Source organism: Cyprinodon tularosa, unplaced genomic scaffold, assembly GCF_016077235.1.
Source record: "Cyprinodon tularosa strain WSP-4 unplaced genomic scaffold, ASM1607723v1 ctg331, whole genome shotgun sequence".
In the NCBI taxonomy this organism is placed as follows: Eukaryota; Metazoa; Chordata; class Actinopteri; order Cyprinodontiformes; family Cyprinodontidae; genus Cyprinodon; species Cyprinodon tularosa.
In genome coordinates, this window is record NW_024039043.1 from 960548 (window position 1) to 977846 (window position 17299).

General features: G+C 35.6%; 1 protein-coding gene across 1 annotated transcript in view; it reads right to left on the reverse strand.

Moving 5' to 3' along the window:
• actn2b (actinin, alpha 2b) overlaps positions 1-16768 on the reverse strand; it is a 35688-nt gene extending 18920 nt beyond the window's left edge. Inside the window, exons 1-8 of the mRNA XM_038293884.1 lie at positions 16460-16768; positions 6870-6984; positions 6665-6784; positions 6253-6339; positions 5152-5239; positions 4808-4886; positions 1508-1589; positions 196-281 (exon numbers count right to left, since the gene is read on the reverse strand). Of these exons, the coding sequence (XP_038149812.1) occupies positions 196-281; positions 1508-1589; positions 4808-4886; positions 5152-5239; positions 6253-6339; positions 6665-6784; positions 6870-6984; positions 16460-16585 (783 nt within the window). The 5' untranslated portion in view covers positions 16586-16768. The remainder of the gene's footprint in view (positions 1-195; positions 282-1507; positions 1590-4807; positions 4887-5151; positions 5240-6252; positions 6340-6664; positions 6785-6869; positions 6985-16459) is intronic.
• Between the last annotated feature and the right edge of the window lie 531 nt (positions 16769-17299).

The window sequence follows — 17299 nt, forward strand, 5'->3', positions numbered from 1 at the left end:
CAAATTAAAGCAGTAGGACATCTCCCCCATTGATCTATGATTATAAAAACATTACATAAGCATTTCTCACACAGCTTTATAGCTGATCGGGAAGCCCTGTCAGCTTTTTTGTGCACCCATCTGTGTTCTCGGAATGTCTTTGTAAGGATAATGTTAAAGGACAGTGTGGTAACAGGACAGTTTGTCCTCTGTTACCTGTTCAGCTCCAGCAAATGCGTGGTAAAAGCATGACACGTAGGTCATGATGGCCCTCTCATCAGGCTTGGGGGTATTGATGATATCTGAGGCATAATAGTGGCATAGAAAAAGATAAGCAACTGGAAAACACAACAAAGACAACACAAATAAGACACTCACATAAATACGCAGTAACTATATATGTTAGTATAGTGCGGACAAGGAAGGAAGGAAGGAAGAAAGGAAGGAAGGAAGGAACCGCTACTTTAAAATTTTGAGTTTTTAAAAAAAATGTTGTTTTCTTTTTGCAAATGAGAAAAAAAGAAATTTAGTGCAGTATTGATTTTTTTTTAAATAAATCATTTCTCAAACTCTAATGAACTATGCATCACTTAATATAAAGTCAAGCCTATACAAGTTCCGTAACAAAGGTGTTTAAAAAGTGCAGGAGGAAAAGACATACCGTATACTGTCACAAGCCTTCATTTCTAATAGTGGTTAGCCTTTTCACCCAGGACAACTATTCATAAAAACAGTGATGCTATTTAATTTGTAAACCTTCATCACAAAGCCCTTTAGGATTTGCCTCCTATGCCTTTATTCAGCATTTGTGTACAATGAAATGTGTCCCAATAAGAAAGAGAGGTTTAGTCAACCAGCCAATGTTGTTCTGCTGATCTATCACAGGAGGAGGTCATTAACCTGTTACCACAAAGAGCTATTGGAGGTATTAAATGACTCGAGAACTTGTGTAATAATATAAAGTTAGAGGACACACTAGCTTGACTCTGCTAGTGTGCAAACAACTGAGACATTGTTTCACCCTCTAGTGTACTGTACCATTATTCCCTTGTGTTTGTACTAGAAGTTTTTTTTTGTTTCTGATGAAGCAAACATTAGGGTGTTTAAATAAGTCACCACCTTGCTATTTTTTTTCTAATGTAATGTCTCTGTTTAAAATGGCAAAACCCTGAACGGCTGCTATCTCACACTGTTTGACACTGTTTTTGAATCAAATTAAAATAGTTAATAGCTGCCTGCAGCGGAAAGATTGTAAAAAATGTAAAATCTGTCAATCGTAATTCCTTGAGAGAAATCAGAATGCACTAAAATCAGCAAAGTAAAACAGGTGACTGGAATTCCAACATGTATGTACAAACTAAGCCTGACCCTGTGTAGCTATAGTGATCAGACGTGAACATACTTGTGGAGAGGAATTTGCCTGTGAGCAACTGCTGCAAAAAAAATTGGCAAAAAAACCCCTGACCAGCCGATCTTAAGTAAAAAGAGGTTATAGGATTTTATTGTTGGCACTTCCAGAGAACATTACCTTCTGCGTCCAGCATTTTAGGAATGTCCAGGTGTTTTTCGGCTATGTCAAAAGCCAGGTTCAGGTTCCCCAGAGGATCATCCTAAAAATAGCAAACAAAATTCTACATTGTTACACACATGTGTAAGAATTAAGGAGATAGAGTGAGCAATGTGAGCAGCTTTTAGGAGCCCTACAACTCAACCCTATTCCTGACATTTTGAATTGAAAAAGCTTCCTGGATGGGAAGCAAAACGTCTTCAAACTTGGAAAACGAGTCCAGTGGATTGTTTTTAAATTTCTTTTTTTGGAGCCCTAAAAGCTTTTGATGAGATAACAACTTTGATGCGTTATGCTGTAGAAGAGAGGGATTTAGAAGTTTCTCAAATAGGGCCGCTAAACAATGTTCGGCTGTATTATACAGTTAATAACTAAGCTGGTCCATAACATGAAAGTCTTTGCTGGTAAGTGGGCCAAAGGGGAGAGTGGAGTGGGGTAAAGAGATCATGCCATCATCCTGTTGCTATTGTCACTGTTTTTTTTAAAGGTAACAGATGGTCTGAGGTACATTACATGACAAAGCCAGCTGCTCACCGATTCAAGTGCAAAACGGAAAGACGGCTGGAAGGGAAAGTGGTAGACTGGTGGCATGGAGGGATGGACAGGCAGATGAACAGACAAAAGGATATACCCTGAGCTTCTTGTGTGTGTCAGTGTCTGACCAGGGCTGTATCAGTAAGCTGAATGAAGCTTAATGAACATGTTCCCACAGAGCCAGACTCAACAGCTGCATGGCTCACAAAGTAACTGTCTCCTGGCAGCATGAGCACTACTGACAGGCATAAATGTGACAGAGTACATTTAAACAGCAGAAACTGAACAACCCAATTAAGGGTATTCTCTTTGTCTTTTATAATTACGTAAGATTCGACTAATTATTGTCAAAATGGTTTATTCAGCAAACACGTTCGTGACCTTTTTAAGGACTGGCACAGGGCAAGATTGCATGACGACATGTGCAATACCAAAGGTAAATCTCGGTTTGATCTTTGCAAGCGCCATGGCTCATGTTTCTGGGAATGCTTAGCATTGACTCCATGTCACGACACTGAGCTGAGTGCTGAAAACCGTGTGCCTCTGTTTCCAGAACAAATGAAATTGCCACTCTTGGTTTCTAGCTTTGGGGTTCCCCTGTTTTACATTTGAGGACGCTCTTCGCCTGGGTAAAGTGAATGTTGCTATTTGAAGTTGTGTATGCAGACTTTCCTGAGCATAAGATCCTGTTTGTTTTAGGCACTGGGAAATTTAATCATTGGTGCTTGAACAGCAGTGAATTTGACTTTTTTACTCATAAAAGTTGTTTCACATTTCATATTTTCAAAAATGCGAGAAAAAAAACTTAATGAAATTAAAAGAATAGAAGAGTAATTATGTGCTCCTTTAGAGAATGAGAAGTTACTCTATTTCAGTGAATGTAGCTCCTGATAACCTTTGCATATATATTTATACCCTTTTCACATTACCTCTTCACAGCTACAAATTCAGTGCATTTTATTGGGACTTTAGGTGACAAACCAACGCAAATCTGCATTATTGTTAAAGGAAAAAAAAACTACTTTGTTTTTTTACTAGCTTTGCACATTTAGAGAGGGAAGTTAGCTACATTTTGTCTCTGCTAAATAGTTGAATAATGGATTAGGAGGGTCTGTAAAAATTATTTTCTAGGTCTTGCCACAGAGTCTTGTTTGGATTTAGGTCTAGACATTGATAAGACCCATTTTAACACAAGAATCTGCTTTGATCTAAACTATTTTCACTGTGGCTTTGGCTGTATTTTTAGGGTCATTATCATGTTGAAAGCTTAGCCAATGACTCAGTCTCAACTCTGTTGCTGCCTCTAACAGGTTCCCTTCGGGAATCCCATTTGTCTACCTTTCTATCCACTCAGACAGCCTATCTATCCCTACTAAAGAAAAGCTAAATGCTGTTTATCCACTCTTATTCTCTACAAGACAGCTTCCTTTATAATGCGATGAATTTGCACATACATTGTAGAATCTAATGCTAACTGGATTTTACTTAGTGAAGTCAGGAAAACGAAAGTACATGATACAAGGCCCACTTTTCAATTTTTTTGTAAGAAAATTACAATATAATTCTGCTTCCACCTCGCAGTCATCCACTACTTTGTTTTGCAAATCAACCTATTCTCATTATGAGTTCGCATGAAATCGTACGAAAAGTTATGCACCGTAATTTCGTATGTTTTGGACGTTTTTTTCGTCGTGTGCGCATGTGCATCTTACGCACAATTCAAGAACATAGAATATAAATTACAATTAGCCCTAACCCTGACCCTAACCCTAAGACATAAAACAGCAAGCAACATAGAGACATGAATAAGTGATTATTGCACTGTTTTTCCCAGTTTTACGTCCGTCCGCGGATCTGCTTTTTTTTTCTGTCTGCCAGCGCATGCGCACTGATGTGGTTTTTTGAGAAAAAACGTCCAAAACGTACGAAATAGTGTGCATAACTTTTCGTACGATTTCATACGAACTGATAATGAGAATATTTGTGCAAATAAAACTCTAATGAAATACATTGAAAGTTTTCATTTGAACATTATAGATAGAAAAAGTTGAAGTATGTACGTGCTATGTAGTCCTTTTAACATCAGTCTTAAAGTTGAATACTTCCATCTATTATAACACAAACAAAACTTAGTTCAGTAAAAATACAATCCTCTCCAAAGAGTATACATTAATTCTTCACAGACTTAACGAGACTCTTTCTCGTAAATGTACATCTCTTAGGCTGATAGCCATAAAAGCTCCTAACAAGAAGGCAACAACTGGTCGGGTAAACAGATTTACAGCACGGTTTGACTTCATGCTACTCGGGAAGGAAGGATAATGAGGCCTGAGGTGAGATGAAGGATGAACACGTTCTGTGTGAAGGTGAGGCATCCATTAAACAAGGGTTCATCAAAACTATTAGCCAAACAGCATGCATGATATATTAATTATTTGAATTGTAGTACCTCAAGTTATTATAGGTTGTAGGCTGCTTGTTATTATTTGTAAAACTAAACTTTTAACAGCAAAGTAATAACAGTCCACTAAGCAGGAAGGTGCGTCTCTATGCTCAGGGGCAAAGGGAATGGATTCAAGATATGATACACACCTCAAATCCTGAGCCTCCATCATTGCATTTCTTTTATCAGCTCACACAATGTAAAACAGGTTAATTTAATGGAACTCTGTGTGTTAGTTGGAATTCAGCCAAAACACCCTGACTACAAGGGAAAACACACTGAACCTTGTTGAGCTTAGAGAAGTCGAGGAGATCTGGTCTGTGTCTATGAATCAGGGCGCAGAAAGCCAGGCCATCCTTCCAGCTTCAGAAGCCAACAGGCAGAGAAAACCAACAAGTCAGTTCAGATGTAAGCCTCTAATGATGCAGCAGCTCGGCTTGGCTGCTTTTTATTAATGCTATGCCTTAGTTTTAAAGTTCATTACAAAGTCAATTTCAAAATAAATTTCTAGTGCTCATATTTTATTTAAACTGTTAAACAGATATTTTAATGTATTTAATACATAAGATAAAATAACACTTTAACCAAAACATTAACAAAACTCAGGATTTCAATCTTTAAAACTCACCTGACATGGAAGTTTTGAACATTTACATTCCTGTAGGGGGCAGTCTTTCTCTGACACCACAAGAGCAGGCCTTCCTTTGCAGAGGTTTCTAATGATACAAAATAATTTCAAAATTAAAGAAATTTTTTCATTACTCACATTACAGCTAGATTATTTTTATCAGTATAACAAGGTAAAAGGACCTCTAAACTACAGAGGTGCTGCTATTTTCACTGTTGCTAACATTGCAAAATCACGTCCGAGTAGATAATAGTTCTGAAATTTTAACAGCTCAAATTTAATGTACTTTTTTTTTGGTTTGTTTAAGTTAGGTATATTTGAAGTGTTGTTTTAATGTCTTCTCTAATATGACAAGGCCTGTGCTTCCCAGACTAAAGGCTTCTGATTCGCAAGATAACGTGTCAGAAACCACAATTACAATGGCCTGGCATCCATTAGAGTTGTACATCATTTTCTGATAAGTGTTATTTAATCACCTCTTTGTGTATTTTTTATTTGATCAACACTACCTAAGGACGGTAAGTAAGAAATTAATGAGATAAAAAATTTACCTTTTTTCAAAATAAACAAGGAACACTAAGTTCCCACTATTGATGTTCAAACAAACCAACTTACACTGTAAAAGTATTTAGCCTTTTACACTGTTTTGTGCTTTGGTCAAAACGTAATTTTCATATGATCAAACCCATTCTAATATGGTACCAGGAGAACCTGCTCAAGTACCAAAGATTTTTTTTTCTTTTTTTTTAAATAACAGTATTACTAATATTGTTAATAAAGGAAAATAAATATAAAATAATTATTTATGGAAAAAGAAAATCCTCAAAATGGTCCAGTCTGTCAAAAATACTGAGACAAGATACTGACAAGAAATCTTATTTTCAAATAAATTCTACACTGATAACATGATAATAAACAGTTATTTTCATGTTCTCTCTAGATCTCAGTACTTCTTAGCTGTAAACCAGGGACTGGCTACAATTAAAAAACCTTAGAAGAACATTGTTGAACAAATTCGGTGTCTTTGCATTGACCTTTAAACCTGTCGGATCCGTATGGCCTCAAATGTTAAATTTGCCCTTTTTTGACTGATGATCCTACCTTCCACAGATATGTCCTGAATGGCAAAGCGGAGAATGATGGTCCAGATCATTCCAAGAGTCATCTTTACATTCCCATCCACAATCTCTACAATTGAAAAACGAAACAAATTTCCTTAAATTGAACTTGTTTTCTTACTATTTCAGTTAAAAGTTTTATTGACCACTTAGAGGCAATCCTAGGTTTGGTATATACATTGAGCTTTCAGCTCAACATTTACAAGGAATCAATAAATCTGAAAAAATTTTAAACATGATCCATCATCACACTCACAGCATATAATCAAGACTGAGTCTTTCACACTAGGCACATAATTTCTTCCCATTTAATCACACAGTAGCTCCATATGGTAAACTGCATGCTGTAACCTGCATCACAATGAAGTAAAGCACAGAAATAAGTATGAAGGTACCTTCAGCTCCAATGGAGACCAGTTTAACTCCTTTACTTGTGATGAAGTCCAATGCTTTGTTGACATTAGCAATCTTGTGAAATCGCATTTTCCCTCTATCTGGCTTAGGTAACCTCTCTCCTACGGGCAGAACATGATGAAAGAAAAATACTGGTATCGGAAAATCACACTCTGAGGAAAAGAATCTTTCATGAGGTGCTCAAACCTGAGATGACTTCCAGGAGCAGCATGAGTTTTAATCCATTTCTGAAGTCCTCCTCAATGTTTTCAATTTGGGTCCCAGCCTTCCTCAGATGAGAATTACACCACGCTGTGAAGGTCTAATAAAAAAGGTTGCCCAAGTCAGCTGAAACAAGTCATTTAATACTTAGTCTTTACTTAACACTTACTGCCAGATAAACAATGGAAAATAAGTAAAAGTCTAATTATATTTTTATATTTTAGGCATATTAAACATATGAAGACAATAATCTCCATGTTATCCATCAATGGGACAGCAGCCAATTCAATCTTTCTCTACAATAGACACTCTGCAAAGACTATTGAGAAGACTTGTTATGTATTTAGAGTCTTAAATACTGTAAATCAAGCTAAGACAAGATCATCCTCTTTCTTCTATTTTTATAAAGTCTGTCCATGATCAGGAAGCAGAGTTCTCAGTACTGTATAGATGAAAGCTGGGGAACAGGCCAGAGGGCATTCCAGCTGATACAGGTGTTAAATTTAGACCACCCTGCTGGGACTCGTGATAAGAGACAGAAAAGGGACAAAAAAAAATAAAAATGTCTGTCTCTCTCAACATGTATCACAAATCACACAAGAACAAAATTAATGTTCCCCTTCCATCACCTTTTGTCGTGATTTATTTAGTCCGTTGTTTTTGTTAATACAACAGATAAATGTCACTTGAGATAAAGAGAGTTAAAACAAATGGAGGAAAGATTGAAAAATATTTAACATGATTTCAAGAATGTGCTACAAAACAGAATGAACCAGAAGATGTCTTACAAGAAAGAAAAATATAACATTACAACAGCAAACTTAGATCTACTAAAGTTTAATTTGTGATTTCCTTTTCAAAAACTAGTGGCATAGCCTGCAGTAAAATAAAATAAAAGGTGTTTTATTTATGGCATAGAATTTAATACAAAAATATGACTCTCAAGACAAAAACTTAATTATTTGACCCTAGTCCTGACCTGTGAAAAATTAACTGATCACAATTAAGGCTAGACTTTCAGGCCTGATTACCTGTACAATCAGGAAGTCACCCTAAACATTTTAAAAAGAGACACATTAGAAACTGAGCTAAAGAAATTCAGGAATAGATGTGGGGGGAAAAGTAACTGACATCCATGAGAGGAAAAAGTTTTAAAGCCATTTTTTTATGTTCTGAGAGTCCTCCAAACATGATCAGAACCATTATTTACAACTGTAAGAAAATGAAAGTCTGAAGCCCCTGACCAGAATCAATAGGCCTACCAAATTACTAAAAGAACAAAAAAGCCTTACTCATTATTCATCCAGGAACCCTTTTAAGGCCACACTGCCACAGTTCAGGTCAGTGTACCTGATAATGGGGAAAACAGCATCCATGAGTGAGTCCCAATGTTAAAACCCATTGCAAGACACAAAAGGACAAACTAAATCATAACACCCCTTTGGGTTCCCTAATATTCTGCGGACTGATAGAACAAAAGTAAACTATGGAGTTACAAATAAAGAATAAAAAAAAAAAACGTATTGCTGCAATTTTGACAACTTAAGCGCAGGTACAATGGGTATGCAGAGAGAAACTGATCCAAAGTCAATAAGAACGTCGACCTCTGAATACCTGCTCCAGGTTTTTAAGTATCCAAGTCAAATTCTGGAACTAAAATCTAATTAGGATGCCTTGATATAATGATATGAAGCAGTCCCCTGTATGCTTAAAACCATTTCAAGTTATGTCAAAGACTGATTCCCAGTTATCCCAGTGGATTAATGGTAGCTGTTACTACTGAGTATGGCACATCTTGTTATCTAAAGGGCAGTTATTTTTCACATAGGGTCATTTTTGTTGGGATAAACCTTTTTCTTTTGTTAATATTTATTTTAAACCTAAATTTATTCTCTTTAATCATGCTCTTTTTTGCTTCATATTAAAATAAGTTGCATGAACTGAAAAATTTAAGAGTGACAAAAAAGCAAAAACAGAATAAATCTTTAAGTTATCAAATACTTTTCAAAGCAGTCAATGTCAATTTATGAATAGCATTTAATAGCTTTACATTAGCTGTGACCTGAGGTAACTATGCATCCTTAGTGGCCTTTTCTGTTTGTTATGGCTGTTAAAATCTAAAGATTTGTCTTTGTTTAAAAGAGATATCTTAAAAGGGAGATTTTTTTCCTGACCTCTCAATGGACTATTTCTCTTCAGTTTTGGGATGCCACAGGGCACTATATTGGTTCATATGCCATTTATCTTTTGTTTTACCTTTGCGCGGTATAATTGGGGAAAATATCTTTTTAATTTGCAGCCAATCTGTCAGTTGAGCTCAAATCAACACCTGGGAAAATTAGAACTTTGTGAATTTCCTCAGTTTTTCATATCTTTTTGGTTACTCTGCTGTAAAGAACACAAGCGTATTACTCATCAGCTCTTGTAGAGACGGAGAAAAGTTGAAAGTTATTAGTTATGTGAAGATTTACCCTCCTTTTTAAAGACTTCAAATTCTTCATAATTAAACTCTCTCTTGTGTGAACTATTGTAATGCTCTATATGTTGATCGAGATTAAGAGTCCCCACAGTATTTACTGTAATGTATTTTGGCTGGTATTAATCAAAACAGTTCAAGTCCTGAAGTCTTTGAAGTTCTTATCTGTTTGTGCACTCAGTTCCAAATACGATTTTTTTTTATTAATTTTTGATAATACTGGCCCTGTCATTTTGTCAGTGTGTGTGTTTATGGGACCCCCTGACTGTAAAGATACCTTGAATTGAGCTTGGATCAACCAGCCATCATCTTTGGGATGATCTAAAATCCATGTTAAAAAGTAAAAGTGATCAAGATTATGTTTAGCTGTTCATAAAGCTTAGACAAGAGATTGGTTAAAATGCCCTTTTTTTTTAAATAGGCTGGCCTTTTTTAATTAACTGGCCTGTGATGAAATCAAAGATGACAAGCAGGTCCTATATGAAAACAAAAATACATAAACCTAATCATTTGAAAGCAGCACTCCATATTTACTCTACGTTTACAATCGAATGCATCCCCAATAGATCTCCCATCATTTTCAGCCTATAGAAAAAATAAAAACAGCTTGTGCACTGATATCATGTTTCTAAGTTAAGACAACAAAAGCATGTTAAAGTTAAGGACATATCCAAAATCTATACTGGTTTTGGTTTAAATTACTTGTTCTACTCAGTTCTAACTCTAATTCATGTGCTCTGTTTTAGTTAAAATGCGTCAGAATCAGCAGATTAAGCCTGAAAAGAATTAGAGAGTTTTCTTCTGATTATAGCATTTCTGTTTTTTCAGTCTTTATTAACTTTATGAGAATTAAATTTCTACTTCTATTGTTATATCCCACTTTTGCTTATTCTTTATATTTTGCCTTGCCCAGCTGTTAGGTACCTAGATTATCCTTGTTTTATGGGCTTTACTTTCTATTCATATAGTGTACTGTTATTCTATTTTATTAACCACTCACCTTCCAAACAACTACAAGCCCTAACAAATACTTTACAATTTGATGTGCAGGTGAAGTCAGAGGAATGCATGCAAATCTTGCTGAATGTAATATGATGGGTAGTTCAAGTTTTATCTAGTTCTGTATTTATCAATTTTGCTGAATCTGACTTTATTTTTCTTTTCAGTTTTAGCTTGATTACCAAAAACACTTGAATCCGTCAATAAAAAAAAGCATACTTATTTTTCAGCATTAAATTGGTGTGATTTCAGAGTAGAATTTGTTCCAACAACAAGGTTGTGTTTAATTAAGAGTACTTTAACCTGGGAGCCTGCTCCCAGTAGTACCGTATGCAAGTCCAGCCGGTCCCAAGCTTCAACCTCCTGGTGTGTGGGACATTCTACGGTAGTAGAAAAATAAAATTGCTTGATAGTCCTTCAAACGGAAATCATTCACAGTTCCAGAACACTGCTGCCCACTTCACAAGCCCGATTCATCACCCCCAAAGCACTACCCAGTGACGATTACTGCTAAAAATATCACTGAATTACACCCAATGATTAAATGATGCCTTTGTTGACTGCATGAAAGACAAAAAAAGAGGAAATGTTGCCTTACACATTTTTTGCTGATTGAATTAAATACATAATACACTTTCCCTTCTGAAGCACTGTGATGATAAGAAGGATGCCCAGTGACAGGGGTTAATATATGGAACCTGTAGGGATTCTGTTCAACTCTGGCTCTTTAAATAGATGCAAAACAGAGAAAATGAATAACAAGTACAAACAAAACTGTTACCAGTCAAAAATACATACTAATTGCTTCATGTATTCCTGCAGTTTGACATTCTTTCAGCGAGACACAAGAATAGTTAGTGTTTTCTAGTTATTTCAGCTCTAAGGAGCCTAGAGTAACTCAGCATTATGTTTATTGAGATTTATTGAAAGAAAATAGTTTCATACTAATCTGGCCCTTCTCTGAAAATATAATTACCACATTAACCAAGTAACTGGTTATGTTAGCCTTATGGCCAAAACTTCAAATTCTTGTTGATCAGTATTTTCTGTCACTTTCTGTGTTCACTCTGTCATGAACAACTGTTCTAATTCAGCCATATTAGAACACTGATTCTTGAAACTTTGGCAAAAACATGTCCCACTAAGAATAGTGCTAATTCTGTTGGAAAGAAATAAAATTTTCATGAATAAAAACAATCAAGGTTATAATCAGGGGGTCCTTTGCACAAATGCAAGGTTCTTTTAAAGTTTTTTTATTTTATTGTTAATTTAATGATTATATGCTGGCCCATTGCCTATAAAATCAGTTGTCCTTGGATAGGAGATAATCATTTCAACTTGATTAAAAAAACAAAAAGTAATAATTGAATTGAATAATATCTTTACCAAATGAAAGGGTACATTTTAATATGTATTTAAAACTACAAACAGTGAGTTTTGAACAATAATAACCATTATTTTGTGATTGTTCAAAATGTGTCCCACATATTTGTCACCACCGTCAGATATTTATAAAAAGCAATAAAATCAGGCAACTAAAAGGTCAACTACATGCCTGAGGACCCCATTTTCAAATCTTCAGCTCTACTGGATGCCTTAAGGTCACTCAAGCTCCTGTAGGTTTGCTATTTTCTCTTAAACTTGTTCATATTTTTTGGACACTGCTAATGTCACAACCATAACATGTCAACACCGTCTCTTTTGTATAAAAAATATTAGATTAGATTATGACATAAATGTTTACTTTTTAAGAAGAGGTCTAAAGTAGCTAGCAACAGAGGGGAAACAAGATGGCTAATGTGAACAACTCATGCATATCATGTGAAAGAGTAGGATTTTGTCACCACCATCAGACAGAAAATCTGACGGTGGTGACGCACAGTCTGACGGTGGTGACAAAAAACTACAAATGGTTCTCAATGGAGGCTAGAAAATAATTGTTGATCTGTAATGTTTCATTAACCTCTTTTATATTTTTATTTATGTAATTCCGCCTAGATTTCTTACATATTGTATAACCCTAGGGGATGGGGTGTGCCTTCCCTGTCTCTCAATTCACTATTATGCCATGTTCATTTGGTTTACATCATTTGGGATGTACATAGTGCACCTACTACCTACCTACATAGCACATAGTATACAATATTCCTTGTAAGCTATGGCAGGGCAGCATTTAACCAAATCTAACATTTACTGTAATTCCCCCCAATTTCATAGTCATTACACTCAACTTTGACTTTATGTATTTTAGGAAGTTATGGCTAGGAAGCAGCTATCTGTGAAGGAAAGAAGGAAAAGAAACAGGGAATATCAAAAGAAGTGTGAAGGCCTACTGACAAAAAACCTACATATATTCAAGCAATTACTCAGAAGGTTCAAAATTTCTACCATAATGCAGCACGAATGACAACTGACAAACAGGACACAATCACACGCAAGAAAATAAAGCATCAGAGAATGATTCTGACTGATAATGATATTTCTTAATTGTACCTTATATTCCTTGAAAAATATTTGTCACAGTGCTCATGATTGTTATTTTTTGGACCAAATAGTTAAATAAAGTTAATAAGCAAGAAACCATTGACTTGAATTGTATACAGTTTGGAATTGTATGTTGAAATGAGGCCACTGTCACCACCGTCAGTTCTAAAGTCACCACCGTCAGAGGGCTTTTTATTCGTTTTAAATTAATATGCTTGCAATATGTTTCTTCAGTGCTGTTCTCTCATTAAAGTAATGGTCTCTTTTAATACAAAAATATGTTTGTTAAATAAAAAAACATGACTTTTTCTATTTAGGCTTAAAGTAAACGTTATCTGATGTTAGATATTTTAAAGGACTACACATGATACAGTTAAAAAAAATTAACAAAAATTATTATTCAACATTTAACAGCATAAATGTGTGCTAACAATGCCAGATAAAGATTTAAAAACTCTAAATACTTATTAGACCAAATAAATAAAAAATAATTAGCTTTTTATTGTGTCTGATGGTGTTGACAAAAACAAAGTAATAACTGGAAAAATGCCTATTTTATGAAAGAAATACAAAATGAGGAGGTTGCACCTGTACACTGCTGAACAGCCAAGACCTTGGTCTATAACAATATACCTTCAGATTTTGTAATCCAACTAACTTTTTATTTTCAAAATTAAAACCTGTTTTATCCAAATTCCCAAGAATCAGTGAGAAGTATTTCGGTAGGAACCTCGTGTTTAATGTAGACATCTGCAAATCGATCAGATTTAACTGCAGATTTTGAAAAGTCTGCCTGAGTTTAGGTTAACAAACTGACTGTTGGACATTCTCTCAAGACTTTTTGGATTAGAACAAAAAAAATTTTAAATGTAAGATTTTGTCCAAAAATGCCCACATATTGGAAGTCCAAATGATAACTAGAAGTTATCAAGATGCTTTTCAGCTAGACAGACATTTACGTTCTGGTCAGCTGCCGAAGTCAGGTGAGGTCTTCAGTGCTTTTGTGACCCTAAAGATGATTCATCAATACTCTCTTTGAGTAATTTAGGTATAGCCTGGAAGCCTCCTGGGAAAGCTCACCACCATGCTGTATTTTCTCATTGTTACTAATGTCTCTCTGAGGTTTGTAGGACCTTAAAGGTATAGCGTAGGACTTTCAGTTTTTGAAAAGATCCGCCCTCTCCACTTTAAAAAAAGATGCACATGCACAACCCTGTACCCGCTCCCAAGAGGGAACATCTATTAAAGACGGGTGAGAGCATGCACGAGCCCATTTCTCCTTGTGCACGCTCTGTTTAAAAGTTGCTGTTTGCATTGCTCATACAAGTTTAGTTTCCAAAAGATTTAAAAAATTTTCCACTATGTCAGACTCACCACCAGTAAGTGAAAATGGGAATAAGCACGTAGGACGACCTTATGGAAACATATTCCCAGAATAATTGACAATTAGGAGGACCACTTATTTTGATGATCCACCAGGAAAAGGAACATCCTCCACTATACCTTTTAGCAATAAAAATGTCTTTATAGTCATTTCCAAACGAATTACTTTATTTATTGTTTTTTTTTTTATTTGTGTGCATTTCATGTTTTTAGAAAGGTCCTATGAAAGTTATTTCTTGATTCTGGACATCTGGAGAAAAATAGACATAGATCGGACTAGAGAAATTAAACTGAGCTTTATTAAAAATTGAGTTAGGTATTACTTCTTCATCCACGTTCAATTTCTTTCATTGTTTTAAAGACCTGAGACAGGCTCATTAAAAAAAAAGTAAAACCTGTGCTTCTTTTGCACAGCTCTGTAAAGCCATAGAAGTTTTAATACTGTTATATTGTTTTGAATGCTTTTTGGGACTTTACTCTTGCTTAAAACAAAGAAGTATAAGAAACTTTACGATCAACTTGTATTCCTAAAAATACACATCTTGTCATCATTTCCATGAGGGCCAGAGAGGGGTTATAGAGGGCATAGTGCTGTTGGAGCTGCAGTTTCAAGGCTCAAGCCAACTCTTAAAGCCCTGAAAACCCCCAACTGGCAGTATGGGAGGCCAAAGCTATAACGAGTTGAGCTGCTGCTGGTAAACTCCAATATATATCTGCCTGGTTTCTATAAACAAAAGGATTCCACCACCCAAGGACGCTGGATTAACCCCACTATAATGCCTTTTGGTCCTAGGGTTTAAAATTAGACGCTGCGTCCATTCTGATCCGGAGAGCGTCATCATGTGCTGGGAGCATCTGTTGACAGCTTGCATTCCACACGTATCAGTGGAGAGGCAGGGGCACGGCTATTGTTAGACACTGTGGTACCCGCCGCATCCGTCCGTCAAAGCCGCACAATTTGGTCCCCGTCGATCTGACGTCAACTGCACCGGAAAAGTCTAAGCTGTCCTTCAAAATACAACCAAGACCTATTTTACTCTTGACTCACTCTACATTGATAATATTTAGATATATATATATGAAGATATATAAAATTTTGTGTATAGTGACTTTTATAGTGTTTTTCCCATCTACATACACAATAAATTTGTCAATAATTTGATGAATAATTGCAGGAACCTTCTAACCACTCGTATAAGTGAGATTATATGCATTAACTTTTGGCTCCTCAAACGTTGGGCGCTTCTTATCCCAGAGCACTACTCCTAACATTGATATAATTTTATCACAAATCAGTTACTAGTATTGCGTTCCCATTTTTACCCTAAAGAGCACATTCCACGCTCTTTCTACTTTCAGGACTTCCTCAATATATAGGCTAAGGATGAAAGAATAATAAGATATTTACTAACAACTTCTGTTTAGAGAAAACTCCAAATCAAATTCAAGAGACAATGAAAAGGACAGCAATGAATATGTACTCATGTTCCTTATGTGTTATTGTTACTGGGTGTTTTTTTTTTTTTTTTTAAGTTGAATGAATTTCAGTAACTATAGTTTGCTCTAAAACATTTCTCTCCTCTGTTTTAAACAGGTTGCTCTTGAAGAATAAGACTGCATGTCTCGATGACATTGCCATATATAAATAAAGGTGAATAGGCTGTACTTCAAACTGTCACTGTATCTCATCAAATAAACTGGCTAACTTCCCTGTAGGTCCACTTAAGGGATATTTTCTTTAAGAGCAGTGACTTTGGAGGTTGAGAATGACAAAATTACGTTACATGGAAATAAAAGTGCTGCAGTGTAAATCATGAAATGAGAAAATACAATGTGAAATAATGATATACTGTTTTTGTAATACATGTGTTGAGATATGTATTACAGCCTATATTTTCCACATAATTTGTGTATTTTTCCTGTTGCAAATAATAAAAAGACAAAAGAAGGAAAGCTATGATTATTTTTTAGCAATTTTGACTCTATGGATTTTGCCAGGTGTTTTATTTTGAAGAGGTTGACCAGATGAATCCTTTGCTCTTCAGGTTCTCCATAAGTTCTGCAGCAAACTTTGCTGTTAGATGTTTGATTTTCATTTAAAAATGTAAAATTTGATTTTAAACTTTAACTCTAGGTTAATATGAATAAAAACAAGATTAAAATAGTTTTGCCACTTTTTGTAAATGAGCATAGAATACCTGATTTATTTTCAGTATTAACTAAAAAGACATACTTTCCTCTGCTGTTGCTCCCAGGCAGGGTCAAGCAGCATGTCTCTGTCCCATTCCTCCTCCTGGAGCATATATTCATCCTCGTACCCGTTGTCATAGTGCACCGTTGTCTCTATCTGGGTCATCATCTTGTCCCGGCACTTTGTCTTTTTTTGCAAAGCTGTAACTTTTTTGTTTATCCTTGAATTGACGTTGATTTAAGGTAAATCTGTGGACCGGTATCTCTCTACTAAGAGCTGCTGTTGCCCCTCTCTCTCTGTGCCTTGGCCTTGTCCGTCCAACCTCACAGAAGGCTGGATGAGCAAATGACTCTGAGATTAGTACTGCACCAGGGGCGGTCCTTGCATGAATGGCCCCTTCGGGCGAGCCCCTCCCTCTTAAGGCCCCCACACATGCCTGCATTTTTCTATGACGGAAAATATGTGTCAGATAAAAGTGCAGAGCAGAGATACCCAGAGCTTTGAGAGAATTGTGAAGCAAAGTCCATTTTGTGGAACTGGTCAGTTGTCCTCCCTATATTTTTAGACCATAACACAATACTTTCTGTTTTTAAAATGTGCCAAACTTGGATCTTGGATTGTCATTACATGTAAGCTTTAATCAGTTTCATTTGATCTGTTTTCAGTGTTTGTGTGTTTTAAATGGTATATTTTTGTGATGGTATTCGAAAACAAATTCCAATACAGAAACAATAAAGTGGAGTTTATAATGTCATCCAAAAATAAAAGGGTAAATGTCTCAAATAATGAATTACAACTAAATTATAAAGCTAATTATTCATAAACTATATAAACTAAAATATATTAACCTGAAACTACCTAAATTGTAAATGGCATGTACTT